We start from the raw sequence: 23,317 nt of genomic DNA, 5'->3' as shown, positions 1-23,317 counted from the left end.
TTGAAATGGGGAAAATATGCCGCCGCAGATCCAGTTTCGCACTTGTTCGGTATATTCGCTCAACGATGCAGTTTATGTATGTATGTATGTATGTATGTATGTATGTATGTATGTATGTATGTATGTATGTATGTATGTATGCATGCATGTATGTACGCATGTACGTATGTACGTACGCACGCACGCGCGCACGCATGTATGTCTGTCTGTCTGCGTGCGTGCGTGCGTGCGTGCGTGCGTGCGTGCGTGCGCGTGTGTATGTATAGTACACGTTTACTATCATATTCACTCAAAGATACAAGCGACATATCCAGTATTGCACATGTTTATTAGACCATATTCACTCGACTAGGCAGGTGCTATATCCAGTATTCCGCATATTCACTACCATACTCCTTCAGCGATGTTGGCGATATATCAAGTATTGTACATGTTTACATTCACTCAGTATTTTACATGTTTGATATTCACATTTTGGTACTGGTATATACTAGCGACAACGCTTTTTCAATGCTTTTCGACACATCTGCTTACACGATTATATATCAAGATAATGTCTTGATGAATCGCCAACATCAGATGGTGATTGTATACGGCGCTGTTTATGGCGACTGTTTAATCTCGTTACGTTTTGATAAGATTTATTGCCAGATCTTTTATGAGATGAGTACTATCTTTTGTCCATCTGTTAATCTTATAATATGTCGGAAAGACTGTGACATCAATATCATAAGCAAGAAGTTTATACCAATTCAGGGCTATACATACATCTGAAATAGACACGTAAACAAAACGTTTGCCGCATTACACATATGCGTGGCAAAACTACCTTCAAAAGCATACAGAACCTCTGCTAAAATCAGACTTTACAATACGATTCCGACTATATCGTATACATGCGCTTCTGAATCGCTATCAAATTGAAAATGTCACGGGAGGGAGGGTGTGTGTGTGTGTGGGGGGGGGGTGTGGTGGGGGGGGGGGGGGGGGGCGAGGGAGGGGTTGGGGAGCGGTGTTAAAAATGTATGTTGCGATGTTGCGGCCCCAAAGGCCCTAAGGCGGTAGAGGTCCACTATAAGTCAACTGTAAACTGTACCAAAAAAAACTGCATATGTCTTCCACGCATGTGCTATTGGACTTTTTAAAAATTGCTTTCAATTTTGTAAATCTGATGAAACAACTTTTAAGCAATGGTCATTTAGAAAGCGTGTCCCACGTAAGTTGTAATGAAAACACCATTTATAGGTTTTAGCTTGAGGAATGTTGCTGGACTGCCAGGCGCAGCTGACCATTCTTGACGTCGTCTCTCGTCATTGTGGCTGAACGGTCATGAGCCTGTCATTGGATGCGGTGTTGGATGAAGTTGCTGTTTACTCTCCAACTTAGTCCACATCCTGGTCCACGCAATAACGGGCAGTTGGGTAGCCTTGTGGTTAAAGCGTTCGCGCGTCACGCCGAACACTGGGGATCGATTCCCGATGTGGGTATAATGTGTTTGTGGGTATATGGGTATAATATCCCAGCGGGGATATTGCTGGAATATTGCTAAACTCAATCATTCACTTAGTGCATATCCTCCAACGACCCTGTATTCGTTAAGACGTTTGATGTTACAGTTTTAAATGTTTTTTAGATAGGGATGACCCAAGACACACCTATGTGTACAAGTTGTCACTTTTCTATTTGAAACGAGACAGGGTGTACTGAATCTGCCGAATTTTCTGATGACGACTCGATCCCAACCTGTTGCAGCCTTTGCCTTGAGGAGTTCTCCCATCTTTTCAATCATACGTGATATGGTACGTCGATGGGAACACCTAACTCTATGAAAACGACCCTTATGTTTTAAAACGACTCAAGTACACACACGCGCTGTTGAATCCAGACTATTTCGGATCAAACCTCGACCCCTGCCTGCGAAGAACTTTGTTATGATCCATTCACTGCTGAAACTCACGTGACTCACTTTGTGAGAGATGCTTGATTGCTGTTTCATGTTCTGAAATAGAGTGGTTGAGAGTGCTTTGGTTCCGATTTTAACAATATTCCAGCAATATCACGACGGGGGACAGCCGCTTCAAACATCACATCCATCTGGGAAATAGAACCCGGGTGTACAGTGTGACGAGAGAACGGCTTAACCACTAGGCTATCCCACCATGTCGTTAATCATATGATATGATGTTTAATGTTATTTAAAAAAACTTTCGTCTGAATCTTTGTTTACAAGAACATTATCCATTGCTGTTATCTGATTGGCAGCCTTAGGTTACGTGTTTGAGTTTGACCATTAACGATCTATATAGCAGACAGTGGCAAATAAGCGTCATTAGAACTTAAATTTTATCCAATAAGATTGCTTCTTACAAATCGGAAAATATTCTTGGCAAGGTTGATGTTCAGAGCTTTCGAACGATATCCACCATCGCACGAATCGCCTCTCATGTTATTTGTACAGAACTTCGAAAACGGAGGTATTTGCCCCTGTTGTATCCCGTTACCGAGTGGAAAGCCATTTATATTGGGGAAATGACGACCATGGATATTATTTGAGAAATCTTTTAATAGTAATTTTCCGATTACGCGAAAATGAAAGTATAAAAGGGTGAAGGGGAATTTAGCGGGATTGCATCATGGCTCTCAGCTGGAGGATATAATGACATGTTACAAATGAATGTCCCTACTCCAACAATCGCCCTCTTCTTGAATGTGCTTGTGCAGACAACAAAACAACAGCAATCGGGCTCACTAGTAACAGCACTTGTGTATCACTTGCGTGGCATTACAAAACAACAGGAAGCAATCACTGTATGCGAAGTGACACTTCGGTGTTGGTGCTTCCATAACATAAGTAAGCAAAGCAAGTGTACTGACCAAAGTCTTACAACTCGCAAAATTTGATCGTCGCATTTATGGTATTGACTATTCAATCGCAATTTTTTTTATCGACGCAACATTTCCTGGTTTACAGTAAGCATTACTACAGAAAGGTCTGTCAGATACTGTTAATTCTACAACTAAAGGTTGTAAAGCTTGACCTGAGCTACTCTACATATGCATGACCCGAGAGGTCAAAGGGCACAAACGGCTGGTCGAGTTAACTTCATTAAATAGGGGAGCTCTCTGGCTAAAACCCCGAATAAGAAACATAAAACCATCTGAAGCTAATTGTTAAAAGAAATTTGGGACATTGCTGACGATTTCTCCCCGCTTAGATGTCAAACATTGTCTCGGCTGTTCGTACATATTGATACTCATTGCAATAATGCATGTCACTGTCACAGATAATACTGTACTTAAGTTTACCAAGACTGAACGAGTTAATTGACTGAATTTGTGTCATTCTGTTGTTAACAAGAAATGTTTATTAGATATTCGTGATTATGTCAACAACTGTTTTTGAACTGCACATTTCCATTTTATTCCAGTCAAGGAGTTTGTTTGTTTGTTGTAAAACGCCACATTGAGCGGTATTCCGACTAAAGGCCGCGGCCAGACAATCCAGTGATCAACATCAAAGGCATCTATCTAAGTAACTGGGTAAGTTGACGTGTCAGTCCTGTGAAGGTAGGTCACAAAGTATGGTTCTGCAACTAGTGTAAAGTTAGGCGATAGAATTAACCACATTCCACGGAAATAAAAATGTATGTTAACTGCAAAGGGGTTTTATGAGAAAACTATTTTTAAATTTTGTAACCGACAGAGACGTACTATACAAACTAAAACAGCTATGCTAAAAGTGAGTTTAGTTTTACGCCGCTCTCGGCAATATTCATCAACAGCATGAATGCTAAAAGCAATACTGTGTGCTTGTCTTACTAAGTGAAACAATATTTCTTTGAATAAATTTACGTAAATGTTGCATGGAGTGGTAAAATGGAAGATGATTGCAATACTGATCCCTCGTCTTATGATATCAATGATCGTGGATCGTATGCGGCGGTGGGGTAGCCTAATGGGTAAGGCGTTATCTCATCACGCCGAGGGTTTGGGTTCGAGTACAGTGTGCAAAGGCCCATTTCTGATGTCGCCAGCCTCGATATTGGTGGAATATCAATCACTATGTATGCGGAGTAAACAAACAAACTCACTCATTCAAAAATATTTTAACACGAATCAGTGTTATTTAAAAATTGTAAAGTATTTAAACCATTTGTAATTCAAGGCTAGGTTAGTAAAACTGGACAAAAATAGACACGCCTGTGTCCGTGGTCCCGTTACAAAGATATCATACACAACTCTGAGGTTTGGATACCTGAGTTTGTTAAACGTTTCAACACAATACCAGGCAAAAGTGTTTTTTTCCCAGGCAAGCGACTTTCTCGCTTTAACTCGTTCATCAGAAGCTGAATGCTATCAGACAGGCACGAGTGCAAGAATATTTTTCTTATCCACCTTAAAACTGGCTGTTCCCATCATAGGGGAGCATTAGTACATAAGACAATTCCTATTCGTGACAAACTTGTGCTATTCCATGACGATCGAAACGAATAGCTGAACCATTCGTGACTAACTCCTGACCTTCCGGGACAAAACCCACGGAGGTTAGGGTTAGGGTTAGGGTTAGGGTTAGGGAGGTTAGGGTTAGGGTTAGGGTTAGGGAGGTTAGGGAGGTTAGGGAGGTCAGGGTTAGAATACTGGCCTTCAGTAACCTATGCTTGACGTAAGAGGCGTCTAACGGGATCGGGTGGTCGGCGCGCTGACTTGATTAGCACATCTCATCGATTCCCAGTTGCACAGATCGATGCTCATGCTGTTGATCACTGGATTGTCTGGTCCAGACTCGATTATTTACAAACCGCCGCCTTAGAGCTGGAATATTGCTGAGTGCATCGTAACACTAATCTCAATCACTCCCTGTTCCGGGACAAGTCATCTTCTTGGTTGTTTCGGAAAGGGGCGAGTAGTGACGTATGGAAGGTGAAGAGTCTCAAGGAGGTTACGGAAAGTGGCGATTGGTGACGAATGACAACGTTCATTATTGGCCTTCTGCAAAAACCTTCCCACACGATGATATGAGCCGAAGATAGCCATAGGAAATGTACTGTGCATCAGACTGGATTTCCACCACACTGTGTTCTGTTGCAGGAGTTATGAACAGAGCAAGGAAGCTCTGATGTTGTCATTTCGAGAAAGTGTTTCTTCACAATCAGTGAAGCCACATAAAATCCTCAAGCTGACGAACGATCACAGAGCAAACAACCAGTGAGTATGTTTAGATTTACGCCACACTCATCAATATACCAGCTATATAGCGGCTTTCTATCTGTGATCACGTCTCCAGTGATCCAGTGATCAACAACATCATGAGCATCGATGAGATGAATCTGTAAATGTTTAAGTAATTAAGCAAACAATCTAGAGTTTTACATCATTAGCAGTGATCATTCGGATACGATGGTTTGTGCCAACAAATTCAGGGAGTCTGACCACCCAATCCCGTTAGTCGACTCTTACGGCAATCATGGGTCACTGAAGACCATTTTTAACCCTGATCTTCACGAGTGAACCAACAATTAGATTTCCAACGTCATATTTAACAAAACCTCACGTAAAATATGCCACTCGTGGCATATCATCGTCCATCTCCTCCATGGACCCCTGCCCGCTTCCGGTTAGAGAAGGATCAAGAAATAGCAGAAATTGGGGGCCGTTCATAATTTATGGCTGGGGGTGGGGGGTAAGTGACACCTCCTGCTTGGCAGGTACAAAATCAATGAACACTCCACCTCCTCCAGAACATGTGTACAAAACTGATGACATCTTCATTTCATGTTATGTTATTTGACATTAAAGATATTTTTCTAAACGAAAAGATGATGAGGTACGTTGTAAACCATTGCTTGCTTCGCGCGCATATAGGAAGTCTGGTCATTTCTTCTCTGTTGCTCAACCCTTTTTGCGCCACAATTGCCCCATTCGTAACTACTCTTGTCATGCCGGCAAGCCGGATGGCGTCTCGTACCCCTCTCGTGACCATGTTTAAGACTGGGTCTTGTCTAAGCGCAAACGGGCATGGAGATGAAAACAGTCTAGTAACTTTAACAAGGAAAGATAACTCTGAATTTCCAAACGTGGCTCTAAGAAAATCCTACATCCCGAGGGTAAAACAGCAATGCAGTCATTCCCTTTGCAAATATGTTTCAATGGTGAAAGCTGTTCATCCTTTAACTCAAAGTTTGTGTTTAAATTGTCCTTGATATATATAGTGTAGCGAAGTTTCAAAGTGCAACGTTTCCGCCATTTTCTTGTTTTACTACGCGCGATTTGATTGGTTTGCCACGATTCTTGGTAATACTGGCGTTCGAGAGGGGTACGAGCCTTCTTGTAGGTCACGGAAAGAGACGAGTAGTTACGAATAGAATTGTCCGTGATAGGATGACTTCACATTAGACGTCTGGCCATTAGACGGTAATCATCAGGGACATGCTATATTTGCCTCGGGGATATTTCGCATATAGTCAAATGTTTGCCACAAAACGTTATCAAGCCAACTAAACTAAGGTGAATAGGTTAATTGTGTCAGTGTATCTCCGCTGTACCTTATCATCATTCAGTTTGTGTGTCAGAAACTGAATCCTGTATCATTTGACCGTATGAGTGATAAAGGCGGCTTTTAGAGGTGTGGGGTGGTTGTTAAGGTCCCATATTTGCTATATTGTAGCAAATTCAAGTTTACAGTTCATTATTTCTTTTATTCCATATCAAATCTACTCGATATTATTCTACTATCAATTATTTGAAGTTACTTGTAACTAATGTGTATAATGATGTAATTAATAAGAACATAAGAAATGAATGATTATATGATAACATGAGAAATTCTGAAATTAATTCTGAAATGACGATAACTGTTACAGGTACTTATGGTGAAAACATCTGTTTGTACTGCCTTGATTCCCTTCCTCCGCGTTACATAAAAACATGATCAGCGACAGTGAACGGGATGAACACATCGGCTAATCAAGTATCATAATTAATGTTGTTTCGTTGATTAAACGGACGATTGCGTTGTTTTGGTAATACCACTAAAATATGGAGATAAATAATCGGTAGCCAGCACATTATAAGAAATTTTAATCATGAGTCTAATATCTAGTTGAACTGCCACACTATAGCCAGTCGCATGCAACCTATACAAGATAACATCGACTGCATAAAAATTAAATGATTATCAGGCAGATTTTTTTTCAAAAGAGACGAGGGAGGAAGGACCTGTGTTCTAATTTTTTATAGAAAAAATGTGACGAGGGTGGAACACATTTTTTCTCTCTCTGAGAAGTACAGTTTAGCCACGAGTTCGAGGGTTGTAGATTCAGTCCCATTCGTTCCTACCGATAGTCACCCTTATAGTGGCAATATATAGTGGCACCTTATAAATGGCAATAAAAAATGTTACTCGCACAAATAAAGTTGACGCGCAGATGCCCGAGAAACACTCCACTTTCTGTTAGCCACAAACATATTATTATTACAAACGTATTATTTGGAGGTGTCAGTTGTTTATTCGTTCATATATATATATATTACAAAACGCCGAAAACATGTGTGTCATCATTTTGAAAGCATTAGTTAAGTGAGAACAACTGACAGAACAAATTGAGATAACAATGGAAAAAACAGAACAATGGTTATCCATGACAAAAAATATTATCTATTTGCAATCAGTTTGCTGTAGATAATGTGTCCATTAGTTTATCCGTCGTGACAACGAAACATCCATCAAATTGGTACATACCCAATTAATGAATAAAGAATGGAAATTATATATATTGTATATTGTATATATTGTATATATTATTATATATATATATATATCACAATGCATACATATGAATCATTTTCATGCCAAGAAATTGAGACGATATTTAGGCCGAGACACGTAGCTAGCACCACATTTTGGAGGTGATGCAGTGATACTGGTCATTTGAAGGTTAGACATCTTAGGTATTTCAGAATAGCGACAACTATATCTGACTATATTTTGAACTTTTGCAACTTTCAAATAATACCGAAAAGCACAACGTCTGATTAAGACTAATTAAACACACGAAGTAAGGATATCCAGTGAAATCCATTAAAATTAAGTGGAAATACATGTTATATTTTGCCTCTAGTGTTCTTATCCTGATTAGAATTGGTCCTCAGCAGCCCTGGCTTGTAAGCGACGATCATGTGGTCATACTCACTGACTTGGATGACACATGTCATTGAACCCGATGAGAGATGATGATGTTAGTCACCGGACAGTCTGGTCCAGACTTGATTATTTAAAGCATGCCGTCATTGCTGAGTGTGACTTTAAACAACAAACACACAAATCCAATATTATTGAATTTTCAAATTTCCCCAGTCTGAAACACAAGTCTAGTTTGTAGTCATTTGTTAAACTCAGCACAATTTTAAAAATCCGTTAAGGTCTTAAACATTTGGGGCACAGACTGTTAAATGCTAAATTTGTTCACAACAATTACCAATAAACGAAAATTCGCAGGATTTATAACAAAGTATGAAAAGGTATCTCAATATGTAGAGAGAATTCTGAAATATTAATTGAAGCCCATATCAAAGTGTAGGACAGACAATGTAGTACTACCATACATTGATAAATATCACAAATATCTATCAGTGTTCTGTCCTAATAGGGAATGGCACAACTTTAGCCAAAACGCAGGGCTCGTTTTAGAAACTTGTTGGGCCATACACCGAGAAATCTTTTAAAACTTAACACCGAGCATGAAGTGTGTTCATAATAGTCATTGTCCACAAGTTAAACAACACCTGTACACATGTTTCACATGAGTCTTGCTAAAAATTCTGTGAATTTTCTTTAGCCCTGACACCTTGTGCGTGATAAGTGTCTTTTAGAACTTTGCTTTGTTATAATTTAACTACAGTTCACACAATTTATATAAAGTCGAGATGTTGTGTTGTTTCTGTCTGAATTATACTGCATCAAGACGTCTCGAAGACAGGTCCATTGAAAATAGATCCTTTCTCAGTTTTTATTTTAATCGTGACTGGTCCGGTTTAGAATACTGGTATTCAGCAACCCATGCTTGTTATAAGAGACGACTAACGTAATCGGGTGGTAAAGGTCGCTGACGTGGTTGACATATGTCATTGGTTCCTAATTGCCCAGATCGATGTTCAGTGTCACTGGATTGTCAGGTCCAGACTCGATTATTTACAGACCGCAGCCATATAGCTGGAATATTGCTGCTTGCGGCGTAAAACTACACTTACTCACCCTCATAGCTTTTCTGCCTGTCCTTTGTATAACCATGGTCACTATTAGTTGCGCTATGAGAAACACTGAACCAGCTCACCTTAGAACAAATCCAACAGTCACACACTTTAAATCAAATGTAAAGACTCGTAAGTTCTGTCTTGTCTGCTATGAGCATTTTGTCGATGTGGGTTTAGCGCAATTTAAATGGACTAATTATATTTCACGGATTAAGATGAAACTGCCACAGAGAGGGTTCGGGTGATCCTTGCACTCTCGGACTGGTAAGGCTTACCATCTCCCAGGAAACTCTAGTCGATCCCGCTAAGAACGTCCTGGAGAATCATGAAGGCTCCAAACACTGCAGCCTTCTCCATGCCCCAGAGTGTTAGAAGGGTTGTGCTCCCAATGGTGAACTGATCTCCGCCAAGTGATCAGGAGGTAACAAACCAAGGCCACCGAAAACAATGGGGACCCCGACGACAGTGTACTTGGGATGCAAGAAAGACATTTCAAAGACCAGGTCAGAATAGTTAACATGCTTTTCGAAAATCTTGCTAATCGGGTTGTTTTCACAAGGGACCGAAAATTCAGTGACATAGATATATCTCTTTACTTTATCACAAAGAACGAGATCAGGCTTGTTGGCTTGAATTCTTCTAAGGATGTGCCTATTCCTAAGAGGTTTAAAGGTGTCATTTTCCATGACGTCCTGGATCGTACCATGGATGGACCTTGGAGTCATACCAACAGGCATGGCGAAGACGGTAACAGACGCAGTGAGCCATGCCAGCGTGTTGTTTGTGTCAAAGAAAGGTATTCCCTGGTGTTGGACAGTCTTTGTACTTTCAGTGCACACGTCGCAAGTCGACACTTCATGTTAATATTTTCTTTTAGAATCACATTATGCCAATTGAATATGGGAAGAGACTGGTCTTGGGCAGCAAAAAAGGAAGACCTCAGAAAGTGTCTCCATAAATGACCGCCTCCAAGCAGACTTGGATAATAACTTCAACTGGTTTACCTGATTCATATTTGCTAAGCCGTCCAGTAGAATATCGTCATCAACAAAATCAGCATCAAATTTCAGATTCTGTTTAACAACCGACCCAGGCTTGAAATGGCTGTGGAATTCCTTGCTTTCACCATGAGTCTGGCATGCATCACCAATCCGATAAATAAATATGTGCAAAAGCAGACAATAAAAACCTATTATGAAGATCATTCACGTTAATCAAACCCCGACCTCCATAACTGATTGACGTATAGAAACAAATAAAAGATGAACGGGGCTGGTGGGCTCTGTTATCAGACATGATCCTTTTGGTCAGGCAGCCAAGACTCTGGCGCATGGATATCTCATTTTGTCCAATCAGCTACTGCAAACGACTTGAGGAGGACCGGCACAGCATTAGTATTGGTGACTTTGGCGTTCTTTCGGGCATTTAGCTGAGCTCCAGATTTTCTTTTGGCAAACGTCATACTCTGCCTACAGTTTGCTTTGAATTCGGCCATCCTGGAGATTGTCTCGGACATGAATTCATAGATAGGCCTAGGCCTGATCTTCTCACAAGATGCTCAATGACTCAACCCCCTGTTACTTAACTGATCTACTGACTGTTACCTTTCCATGTTTCAGATTAAGAGTATTACATTTGTCGAGTCAAAATGCCAGGCCAATATCATTAATAAAGGACACGGCAAGGAGAACCTTTTCTTTCAAACTGGTACTTCCTTGGCACGGATCTCGATGTCATTCATGTCAAAAAGATGAGTAAGAGGTGTTCTGGATATGTCTGAAGAGGTCCGGGAAGGTAAAGCTCCTTTGTATTGAGCAGAAAGCGTAAAGACAAATAAAAAGGCAAAGGATTAAAGGAATCCCCTTGGAATATTGATTCCAAAGCATGCACCTGTTCTTGCTAGTTCATCGTAAGCTGTGTCGACCAGCAGTCCATTGAAGACTCATGGAGGTCAATACAATAAAGAGACTTCAGAGTCCATACTTGGGGGGCAGGACCCGTAAATGTCCCATGTAGAACAGGCCTTCAGCAACCCATGCTTGCCAAAAGAGGCGACTATGCTTGTCGTAAGAGGCGACTATCGGGATCGGGTGGTGTTGCTTGCATATTGCTAACAGCGGCGTAAAACTAGTCACACACTTCAGATAAACACCATGAGCAATGACGAAAAGCCTGGATAAAGAGATAAGCTCTGCAAAACCATTCTAACACTCGGCCGTCTGCATGCGCGTGTCCTAACCAACACCAGGTTTCGCGCAAATGTGTAAAGGAGCGTAATCTCAATAGACTCAATTCAGATTTACCTATCGTATCTGTTTCACCCAAGTCGATTGGTCAATCGGTGTCGATCACTGATTTGACTGGTCCAAACTCGATTGGTTAAAGACACCCACATTCTGCTGAAATTACATCTTTCCATTCCTAGTCAAGAACATTCTCAATTAATTGTTTCGTGGAGCATTTTAATATGTTTCATATCTCCAATTTTCCATCCACACAGCAAAGGGATAATGTAATGGCACCGACGGTTCAAGGATATATTTGGTAACCCTATAACTAGTAATTTTGAGGAAACTCACTTGCCTTCATGTATCACATGTGCTTTGTTGTGGGATAACACTGAAGTACTGGAAACTCTCAGGCGTCAAGATGTGAAACACTGTCACCCACCCAAGTACTCTCCGCGCTCAAAGTTGCTTAACTTTAACTCATAGCGCATGGGCTTATGTAACACATATGCTTTCCGTGGAAAGTGCATGTAGGTTTATTAGGAGCCACTGGTAATTGTATCATTGTAATAATCAGTGGTGCATATGGATTCAGGGGTAAATGAACAAATGTACCCATAATCGAGCGGCAACACCAATGTGAGAAAAACACATTTTGATAAACCTGTCAAAACATAGGCATGCTATATATACAAATTTACCATGTGATGCTTTACATCACATTATATATCAGACCCGTGAAGGTAGAATAGGCCTTCCATGTCTGCCATAAAAGGCGACTGTGCTTGTCGTAGAGGCGATTAACGGGATCGGGTGGTCAGGCTCGTTGACTAAGTTGACACGTCATCGGTTCCCATTTGCGCAGACCGATGTTCATGCTGTTGATCACTGGATTGCCTGGCCCAGACTCGATTATTTACTGCCCACCGTCATATAGCTGGGATATTGCTGAGTGCGGTGTAAAACTAAACTCACTCATTCCTTAACCTCCAAGAAGACACTCTTCGGCTGATCGTGGAATAACATGAGTGTGTGATGAATGGCTTCAGACACGAAGGTATGGACAGTCAGTAAAGCCAGAAGGTATGGACAGTCAGTGAAGCCACATAAAATCTTCACTCTGACAAGCAATCACAGGACCAACACTTAAGGTATCTGATGTTTAAGTTCCGATCGACTAAACCGAAACGTGAGTTACTGAATATGATTTTAGGCGGTTAATATAAATGTTCCAGCGATATAAAGGCGCCCATATTGTACCCAAGTTTTCAGTCAAACGAGGTCCTGCTAGTGACCAGTGAGCAATGAATGCTACACCACCACCTTATAGACGAGATCATGGACAAACTGTAGCATAAATAGGGTTGCACAACAGAGTGAATAATTACCAGCAAACACAGGGAGCAAAGGCTGGCAACGTACTTCCCTACCTTTGGTTCGGAAAATAATTTTAATGTCAATATATAATGTCGACTTCTGGCCAACAGACAGACAGAAATATCCTATGATTGTCCAGAGAAGATTTCTCAGTGCCACCAAGAGTAACGGCCAAAAAAAACACATCCTTGATATATCCAGGATAGTCGTAAGAGGAGTTTAAAAGTAGGAGGGGCTGGTAAGGGGGGTGAGACATCCCTTCCTTGTCGGCTTGCTGATGGGGTTAACCTCTTTAGTCATGGGGACAAGGCATCTGACTTCAGATCAGAAGGTCCATGATCAGAATGCCAGCATGGCCTTGAAACTTTTATGGCAGCTGCAGTAGCTTCAATTCGCCTCATCATCATGCAGTCAGGTCCGTATGGCAGAGACTGTATCCTTCATGATCTGACTGAAATGCTGCAGACACACAAGTGTCCGAAATCGGTCTTTAGGTGTGAGGCTTACTGCAGGCCACCTGGACTCACTGTTTTTGTCTTCTGCAGGTCTTCACAGCCGACAGATTTCCATTACCAATAAAAATAAGAGTATTACTTTTCAGAAAAGATCATTATCTTTATCTTGATCAGCAGATGCTGTCTGTAAGTGAAATTACAATTATTTCGGAGGAAGCAACTTAGATTACTGAGGTTACTGATCTCTGAACCTCAAACGAGTTGCTGTGAATATCTTACTTTGTAACTAAAATGTAGGGTTGACACATTCTGATCAGGATCCACAACGTATCATGGTTCTGGGTCTTTTGGGCCTGCGGCTTCTCAGTGTAAAGGCAAACACTGCATGCAACATCAACTCACAAAGACTGCAGTGCCAGATTGGCTGAAGAACAAGATGCACACTTTTCTCTCATTTATTGAAATATAAAAACATTGCATCAAGATCAGAGCGTGCACAATATACATATCACACTCAATACCTGCACAGAGATAGAAATCATGAAAACAAACATGTAAAAATGAAACATTCGACCACATTTCACACAGTTAAAAATCTGAATAGTCAAAAAAGATACTTCTCTAGATAAAAATGATGTCAAATGTCCTGAAAGGGCTTGGAATGGTATAAACTTATCTACAAAATTTGATACAATTATCCCATCAGTTGATACTCACACGTAGCCTGGAAGGTGAACAAGTCAGGCACTATCAAGTCTGATAGGTTGCAAAGCTATGTTTTTAGATAGTATTGAATGCTTGCCAAACTTTTTTAGCACCAATCTTGTGTAAGCCCAAACTTTTTATGATAACGGTAGCTACACCCTGCTAGTGTTCTCACTCCACCTAATGTACATAAATGTGTTGTATGAGGATTGATAATGTTTCAGATTTATGTTAGAGGAGATCCTCAGGCAACATCATGGGGCCTCAGATGACTGTGTTCAAACATAAATCACTGGGGTTTGGAAAAGGAAACAAATAGTTTTATGCACTTACAGTATGTGTTTTGTATCATGCAGTGTGCGCATATTGTGTATGTGTATGTGTGCAAGTGGGGGGAATGTATACGAGAGTGTCAGAGAGTGTCAGAGTGTGTGTGTGCATCAGGGTATATCAGGGACCATTCATGATGTATGGCCAGGGGTTGGGGTGGAGAGGTAATGCTATTTATGGAGAGAAGCAGGTACAATTTGAATGACAAGTCTAAAATTGTTGTACAAAGTGAGCGACCCCCATGCATGTCATTTACGAAGTCAATGATCCCCACACCCTTATTTTAAAGCATAATTTTTTAATGTTTTTTTTTTATCAAATTTCTGACCCCCAGTATATTCGTAAATGTGTTAAAGATTGATTGTTGCACTCAAGGAACGAAACTTTCCAATGCCATTACATATAGTGATCCTAATGTGCTTTCTGCAACTCAAGCATTGTGTTTACTTGACTGTTTATAGTCAAAGACGATCCTTGCTCTCCACTCAGACTATCAATATCAATGTTACATTTTGAAAACATTCAGAACTAATTTGATTTTGACAAAATGGCGGAATCGACATGCACTTTTTGGGATGATTCCAATAAATTCAGGAGGACTGGCATCTGTGGATTAGCAGGATAAGCTACACACTCAGAGGACGTGTGAACTTAGATTGCCAAGGCAGAAGATAAGATGACTGTGGCGCTCAGTAGTGTTGAGAAGAAAGACATGACAGAATAATAGAACTGCACAAGCTTATGTCAGTACTAAATCCATTGTACAAACCTAAAACACTATTTCATAAAATCAAATCAATGATAAGACTTATGAAATGAATACATAAAACCATTTTGTAAACTGGGTGAGCACAGATTTAGGGCCATTGATGTAGATTATGATCATGTGACATTTCACTTCGCTATTTGGGCAAGATGGTCAGTCTGGATAGACACAGATCTTTTAAGTAGTATCCAACGTCATGTGACCTGCAACCACAGATGCCAGGCAATATAAGGGGAGATAACTCCAGTTAGGAGTGAAGAAAGGAGGTTGACGCCATGGTTGTCAAGGACAGCATATCCACTGATGTGTTCTACATGGGGTCCTGGGTGTTCCACAATGCAAGCTTGCCGACGGTCATAACCTGTGGAGTAAGAGAACCAAGCTCTATTTGTTAATACACATAGACATTATAGTGAATGAGTGCTGATTTTAGCAACATTCTAGCAATATCATGACGAGGGAGACCAGAAACAGGCTTCACTTACATGTATATAATAACTGTAACCATTTGGGGATTCAAACCCAGGTCTTTGGCATGACAAGCGAACACCTTCACCTCTAACAGAGCAAGGCCAAGGTGACAACTTTACCCATTATAGAAGAAAGCAGTTATATATATAAATTATGTAGGTCCTCTGAGTAACGTTCAAAATGAGCATCGCACATTGTACCTATGTGGGGAATTGAAACCGTGTCTTCAGCATGACTGCCGGACACTTCAACCATTATCCCATTGCCTTGCATATACTCTCATCATAATATCTGACATCGTCTGTTGCACAGCAAATTGTAGGATTAACGAGGATGTTGGAGTAAATAAATGAGACTACATTATGTTTATTCAGTTTGTTACTAACAAAACGTGGAATAAAGCTGATTGTTGAATACACCGTGGTTGGATTAACAAGACCTCACTGTCTTAGTGACATACATAATGATACAGTCAGGTCATGATGTGATACATATTATGATAAAATGAGTTGGAGACAAGCTGTATCCACTATAATCCAGATACAGTACTTATATTAGACAAGTACATTGTCTCTCCCTTTAGCAGGTGAATCACATCCTGAATCATTTGGTTTGAAAATAGGGATTGGTAGGGTAGCCTAGTGGTTAAAGTGACCAGTCAAATAAAGTGTTTGCTCATCACACTGACGACCCAGGTTCAATTCCCCATGTGGGTACAATGTGTGAAGACCATTTCTGGTGTCCCCGGCCATGAACTTGCTGGATTCATGCCAAAAGTGGCAAAAAGAAAAAACATACTCGCTCACTCACTGTTTGCTAATTACTCACAGCAAAAGATGAGACCTAGTATGGGAGAAACACATATGCTTTGGGAACAGTTTTAGCTATTTTAAGCCAGCTAGGTAGTTCATTTTCCCTCTCGATTCGCAGGTGAATGATATCATGAATCATTTGTTTCAGTTTCAGATATCAAACAGTGAGACACAGCACAGGAGAATAGGGATGGTTAAAATGATTGACAATCAGAAACATTGTTATCAATACGAAAAGTCTGTCATTGACAAAATAGTAAATAAACTATATATTTTGTCTTTCCAACCAGGATGCTGAAAGTGCAAGACCTAGATATGTAATCACTGTTCCCTTACATGAATGAGTGACAACACTTTGCTCAGCCTACTGATGTGCTTCACACGCTCATGTCCCATAGTCAGTTATATTATACACCATGTTTATAGAGAATACACTTGTAGTGAACTACAGTGAAACCTGTCTAAACTGGCACCCCATGTGACCGAAATAAAATGCAGAGTTAGACAGGGTGATGGATTAGACAGTGATGATCATTTTCCAATATGGCTGCCATTTACACTAGTCAAACTCTTGCCTACTTATCTATTCGCTGACACAGGTCACTCATCTGAAAGCAGTTAATGCAGTGTTCATAAAGCATAACAGAGGTAATGTTATCAGTGTTCGCATTAACACAGAAACCTGCATGTTTCACGCAAAAAAAATGAGATAAAAAAACTAAAAAATATTTTGTGTTCTTGTTTTGGATTGTGATAACTAAATTTCAAAAGGTATCTTTTAAAACAACAGCATATAAAGAACCAATATATTTTGAAATGATTCGTGACTGTAATGAAAATATTGCACGCAAAAGATTTGGACTACACTTTTACTATATTATTTCTGCACACACTCAAACAAAACCTACCGCGAACACTGCCTATGCATGTTTGCTTTAACATCATGGAATGGAATCACTGCTTCCTTATTATCTAGCGTGCTGAGGAGGAGTGTATTGGATTATGGGTCCTTGATTGGACTGCATATACCCATGCCTGTTTAGACACTGTTAATTACAGTTAAAATTGCTTGTCGGGACTGCAAAATCATGCCAGAATATGGAATAGACAGGCGCTGGATTAGACGATGTTTTAATCATCATAATAACATTGTAAAATGGCAGGACCAATATTTTATGATGGTTTTGACAGTGTACTGGATTAGACAGGCGTCGATGTTGGCAGGTTTCAGAGTAGGTTTTTATCGCAGCAGGGATTAAAAAATCCCATCTCCCGATGCCCGGGACAGTCTCTTTTCATTTCGGCCAATCAAATGATGGTATCTTACTTGTCTGTGGATTACTACATAATTTCCATTTATGGTTTCAAACTAGAAATAATCTTGGATTTAATTTCATATCTGCTCATAATGAAGCTATTAAATGTTGCAATAATAATAAAGTAGAGCTACCAGAGAGTGAAATTATCACTCTTCAATAAATAGTTCAGTAAAAATTAACATCAAGCATTGTGTCAAAAAATCAAGGCAAGTGGAAAATTAGTCAGGACAAGTTACTTTCTTGAAGTCACAAGTGGCTTTTCAAAATATTTTGGAACCACTGCGCAGTAACTAACTACGGTTACAAAGAACTAAAAGTTCCTTGCAGTTAACACTTTCACTGTCTGTCATGCATTTTGATTCTGGGTTGAATTCGGTAATCTCCACGATCCTGGGCATGTGTGTGAATATTTTACCTGAGAACTGAAGTAGAGCACCAAGGTAGGAGTCGATGATAGACCCGACGAAGCCTCCCAAAGTGGAGAGGAGCACTATGGGCCACTGAGGGGGGCTATCACTCAAGGTCAACTCTGTAGAACACAGCAACAATGTTGCATAGTATGCCACGCCAACAATAAATCCTCCAAACATGCTGCTCACGGTTCCGGTAAATGTCACACCACCATTAGTACCTGAAAACATATCAATATGATAACAAAAACAATATGATAAGGATTGAAACTACATGTGACAAAAATACCTGAAGATAAGAAAGGATTTATAGGACAAGAATTCCTGTGTCTTATCAGCTTATACGCATAAAAACTGATTGTGGATGCAATGAAATCTATCAGAGTATCCACAGGGATGCAGAAAAAGAAAAAATACTTCTATAAAATTTCCAATCATGAAGCAATAAGTTATCACTGAGTCTGCTACAAGCTGGGTTACGGTATCATTTGCAATTTCATTACTGTAAGAATGTGTACACAATAAAATAACCATATTAGTAATAAATATCTAAGCTGATTATAAGCTAAATTTATAGCTGATCTGAACTTTTTAGAACAGTTTCAAACCTCTTAATTTTAGAATATTTGTGATTTTATTGATTCTAACTCACTGCAAATAGCTACAAAACTGACATAGATTCATAAAGGATGTGTCTTCCCTACTTGCCTCTAGGTACTCTGCGGAAGGTAGTCACCAGCCATGGTTTGGAATGACCAAACACTGTGCCAACTTCGGAGGCAAATGTGTCTCCACAGCAACAAGCCAGTGATCCCAGTACACCGGCAGCCCACCATGTGGAGGAGTATCTTCTCGAGAAGTCAAATGTCTTCTCTGCAGACCCAGCTTCCAGGAGGTACAGAACAGAAAACAGTGAGGCTGCGCCACCATTACACAGAACCTGAAGCCAGTTTCTTTGACCACCTGTAACACAAGATACATGTCTTGACACAAGACGCACTTCTAAACACAAGATACATGTCATCACCCAAGATACATGTCTAAAACACACGACAAATATGTATCTGAATACAGAATACATGTCTTAATACTGGAAATATGTCTGAACATCAGACATCCATTTTCACAAGAACTGGTAGACACAGGTTGTTTGTTTGAACAGACTACTCCTCTCAGTATCATCATGCCTCACCAAAGGTAATTTACTTGTCTCAGTGTCTCATCACAGATCTTCTGTCTCAATGTCCCCTTTGAGGAACTTTGTCTCAGTGTCTCATTGGAGGACATTTGTCTCAATGTCTCATTGACGGCATTTGTATCGGTGTCTCATTATAGGACATTTGTCTCAATGTCTCATCGGTGGACATTTGTCACAATGTCTCATCACAGAACATTAGTCAAAATGTCTCATCAGAGGACAAATGTCTCATTTGAGGACATTTGTTTCAATCTGTGTCTCATTGGAGGACATCTGTCTCAATGTCTCATTACAAGACATTTGTCTCAATGTCTCATTACAGGACATATGTCTCAATTTCCACAAGGTTATCATTAGGGACACCTTTCTCAATGTCTCATTAGGGGACATGTGCCTCAGTGTCTCATGCACGTATTACCTTCTTTGTAATCTTCCTCAAATTTCTTTTTCTGATGAGCTCCAAGTTTTGTAACCTTTGACCCTGCCACAAAGAACACCAGCAGTGCAGCAAAGAAACACAGACTGCTGAGTGTCAAGATGAATCCAACTAACAACCCTGGAAATACAATAGTTACTATGGTTACACAAAATAATAAAAAAACATATTGAAAAGGGTGGAATTATTTTATGTCATTTTCAGCATGACTGACATACATTCTCTGATGACTGTTGGTAATTGCAAAGGTTTGTGAGTTCTGTGTGTCTGTAGAAAGGAAGTACTATACCTGCCACGGCTCCAGACACATCCAGACTCCTCTTCCTCAGCCCGTAGAGTGCAATGAGAACTGGAGCAATGGCTGCTGCTAACCACCTCCAAGGGGCTGGCGCCACATAGTCTATAACCATGGTAACAACTGATTAGTAGGAATTATTCTGGTTGCAGATGTAGATATAGGTACCAAGGGACAAGCCTGAAACGACACAGTGTGTCGTGATTTTCATATATGAGGACTTCAGCAAAAGTGCTTTCATGAATAGGTGTATAAAAAGAGCTGACACCATCTTTGTTTAGCACACAAACTCCTTTCAGGCTCTCGCAATCATAATGTGTATAGAGACGACAGAACACTGAGTGGATCATTAAAGCAGACCCATCCTAGTAACAGTTTGATGTCGCAGAAGACTGAATTTGTTAACAAACTTTCACAAATTACACCATTGAGGCATACTGATGAATTTTGTACCATTCATGATGCTAAATTCTAAAGGCGGGCCCGGAGACTTTCTTCCTGAAACTGTGGGAATCTACACTTGCCACATGTTCTAGACGTGCACGGTCTTTTGGGGATATATTGGTTTTGGGGTCTGTATGACAGACTAGCACTTTACGTGTACATGAGGATAAAGGAGGCAACTAACCCAAAGATTAAAGAAGCACGAGAAATCACAACCAACAACTACAACTAGTATCGCCATTAAGCTGTTTTCCGGGTATTTACCATGTTTACTTATCCTTGATGAACTCATGAAGTTGGTCGTTTTGCTCTACGGACATGAGTCGAATGAGTGAAAGTGAAAAAGATATAAAAATCATCCAACCTTTGTTGATTGTCTGATAAAACAGACTGATTAACCAAAACATTAGGCTAGCGGGAATGACGACAGCCAGAGATAACGAGAGAAACATGACATTATACTTCTCAAGAAATACACCAACAACTAAAGTCAGCCATCTTTCTAAGGTCACAGGTCAAGTACAAGACTTACAAACAAAGAAACTTTACCCAAACACACTTAAAGCTACTAATAATGCACCCTTTTAAAAAAATACAACCTCAGTATCATAAATGATTACTAACTTGGTCATGGTCATGTCTGTAAGGCAAAGCGTTCTCAAATTGTTCATGTTGTAAGCGATATCAAAGAGTCACATGACAATCTATTTTTAGCATGTCATGTGATTAGTGTCACATGAAAGCCGGATGAGAGTACATGCAGAAAGGTGGCAAGGTAAGGCGACTGTGCATCAGCTCGTGTTGTAACAATAGATAAGGCTCATTTGAGGGGTGCATGTAAACCCAAGAGTCATATGATAGCGTGTATGATAATCTTGTCAAGAGTCAAGCTGGTTATGAAATCAGACAACCTCATTTAAGCGCGCAGACATTTAGGTTTGACGTTATACAAAGATTTTCTTGAACGGTTTTCATTCACTGGCTTGCAGTTGCACTTGGTTTTGGGTTTACCACCTGTTTGACATGGCATTTAATTACGTGTAGATATATATTCTCAAAACATTTCGTATTTCGAATTTCACCTGGGCTCGTATGCATCTCTCAAAGTCACTTGACACCGTTGTGTTCATGAAGAAACACTTCCTTGTTGTGTTGAATTTCAAACTGATAAAAAGACTCAAACTAGGTTGCAAATTTGTGGTTATCCAGAATGACGTTTTAAGTGTTTATACTATTTAGAATATCTGTACTTTAATTTATTTCCCTATTACATACCCACATTCTCCATTTTTTTGCTAATCTTGTTATCTTGGTTGTAGTTTAGCTAGCTGAACTATCTTGGTTGTTGAAAATTGTCATGTGATCGTGACTGCATTACGTTGATACTTCATTGAAACCTCTGTGCATACTTTTCCAAGAATTGTCATGTTACCATGTTGTGCCAAGAGCATGTGACCTTCGGTACTGCCGCTCCCTCATGCACCACAGGAAGCTGACGCAGTCTCAGGCTGAAATGATTAATCACTAAAGGTGCTGTTCTTGGAAATTAACTAGTGGCAGATATCTGTATCAGAAAACAAGGCAACTAGGAGGTGCTATGCTTGGGACTGATGGAAAATTGTTGATTGTTATCTTGTTTGCATACTGACTCATCTGAAAGAGGGTAGGGGGTGGTAGATAATTGATTAAAGCGCAGTGTTCACGAATAGTGTCAGACCCTCTGACTAATTCGGCAGATTTGCCAACGGTCAGACAGAGGTCCCCAACCCAGCTTGTTGGGTCCAAAATGTCTGACTGAATGTATCACAATTACTTTGTCTGAAGTTGTTTATTGTGGCATGTGACACTTGTTCACTGTTTATAAATTTATGTTTATAATGTTTGTCATTTTATAATGTTAATAATTTCAATGCCAGTTATGAGAAATGTTAACTCTGAAATGTGTGTTTAGTTTTATTCTGTGGGTCCTGTGAATTTTCAGTGGGTCAGACAGACATCTGAAACTTATAGGACCCAACGTTCTGTTACTTTGAAACACCATTCATGAACACTGAAAGCGTTCGCTCATCGCACCGAAGGCCTTGTTTCGATTCCCTACTTGGTGAGAGGAGGACAGTGGTGGGGTAGCCTAGTGGTTAAAGCGTTCGTTCATTGCACTGAAGGCCTTGTTTCGATTCCCCACATAGTGAGAGGAGGATAGTTGGGTGGGTGGGTGGGTAAGTAGCCTAGTGGTTGAAACATTTGCTCATCGGTTCTTCACATGCCAGTGACCAAAAAAATTTGTGTGCCATGGTACGGTAAAAATACAAACAGCACGGATGAAACAAACTAACAGTGCTTTATGGTTCAACTTCTTTATTATACAAGGTCACAACGTTTCGAGACAGATTCTAGTCTCTTCTTCAGGTGAGGTAAGGTGACCTTGTATAATAAAGAAGTTGAACCATAAAGCACTGTTAGTTTGATTCCTCCAACTTCTACATGCCTTTGAAACAACGGATGAAACATTTTTAAAATGCCCTAGTGGCACACCTTCAACCACCAGGGATGTACCTTCAGTTCTGTATTTGAGGGTCCCTGGGATGCATGCTTATTATTTTTGGGGGTCCTGGGCATGAAGATGGGGGTCCCAGAAACTTAAATGTTATTATTAATACTGTTATGGCATAATTTGTGTATCATGATCAACACATCAAATCACCCCATAACCTAGAGAGTAGCTAACTCAGAGATAACTTACTTTTACTTGATCATGTTGATTGGGATTTTTACAAAAGTATTTTGACTTTTTCTGCGTCCCTGTGGATGAGCTAGTAAATTTT

The 23,317-nt window shown here is 40.1% G+C and overlaps 2 protein-coding genes across 4 annotated transcripts in view; one reads left to right on the top strand and one right to left on the bottom strand.

The window, feature by feature from the left end:
* Positions 1-13,750: 13,750 nt before the first annotated feature.
* On the bottom strand, positions 13,751-21,023 carry LOC137255716 (transmembrane protein 19-like). 2 transcript variants are annotated; one of them, XM_067793211.1, is made up of 6 exons: positions 20,760-21,023; positions 20,046-20,156; positions 19,739-19,876; positions 18,831-19,085; positions 18,128-18,343; positions 13,751-15,471 (listed from the first exon to the last, which is right to left on the bottom strand). In XM_067793211.1, exons 1-6 carry the CDS (start codon positions 20,785-20,787, stop codon positions 15,305-15,307), a joined length of 915 nt encoding a protein of 304 aa, XP_067649312.1. In that variant the 5' UTR covers positions 20,788-21,023; the 3' UTR covers positions 13,751-15,304. The 2 variants fall into 2 exon arrangements, with proteins under 2 accessions (XP_067649312.1, XP_067649311.1); XM_067793210.1 differs by having other exon boundaries at positions 20,860-21,018.
* A 196-nt stretch (positions 21,024-21,219) lies between these two features.
* LOC137256569 (zonadhesin-like) overlaps positions 21,220-23,317 on the top strand; it is an 81,400-nt gene continuing 79,302 nt past the window's right edge. For both annotated transcript variants that reach the window (XM_067794435.1, XM_067794434.1), the window contains exon 1: positions 21,220-21,270. In XM_067794435.1, the coding sequence (XP_067650536.1) occupies positions 21,253-21,270 (18 nt within the window). In that variant the 5' untranslated portion in view covers positions 21,220-21,252. The remainder of the gene's footprint in view (positions 21,271-23,317) is intronic.

This window comes from Haliotis asinina, chromosome 11 (genome assembly GCF_037392515.1).
Source record: "Haliotis asinina isolate JCU_RB_2024 chromosome 11, JCU_Hal_asi_v2, whole genome shotgun sequence".
Classification (NCBI taxonomy): Eukaryota; Metazoa; Mollusca; class Gastropoda; order Lepetellida; family Haliotidae; genus Haliotis; species Haliotis asinina.
The sequence above is the reverse complement of the archived record's forward strand: the minus strand, read 5'-3'. Positions and strand labels throughout refer to the sequence as shown.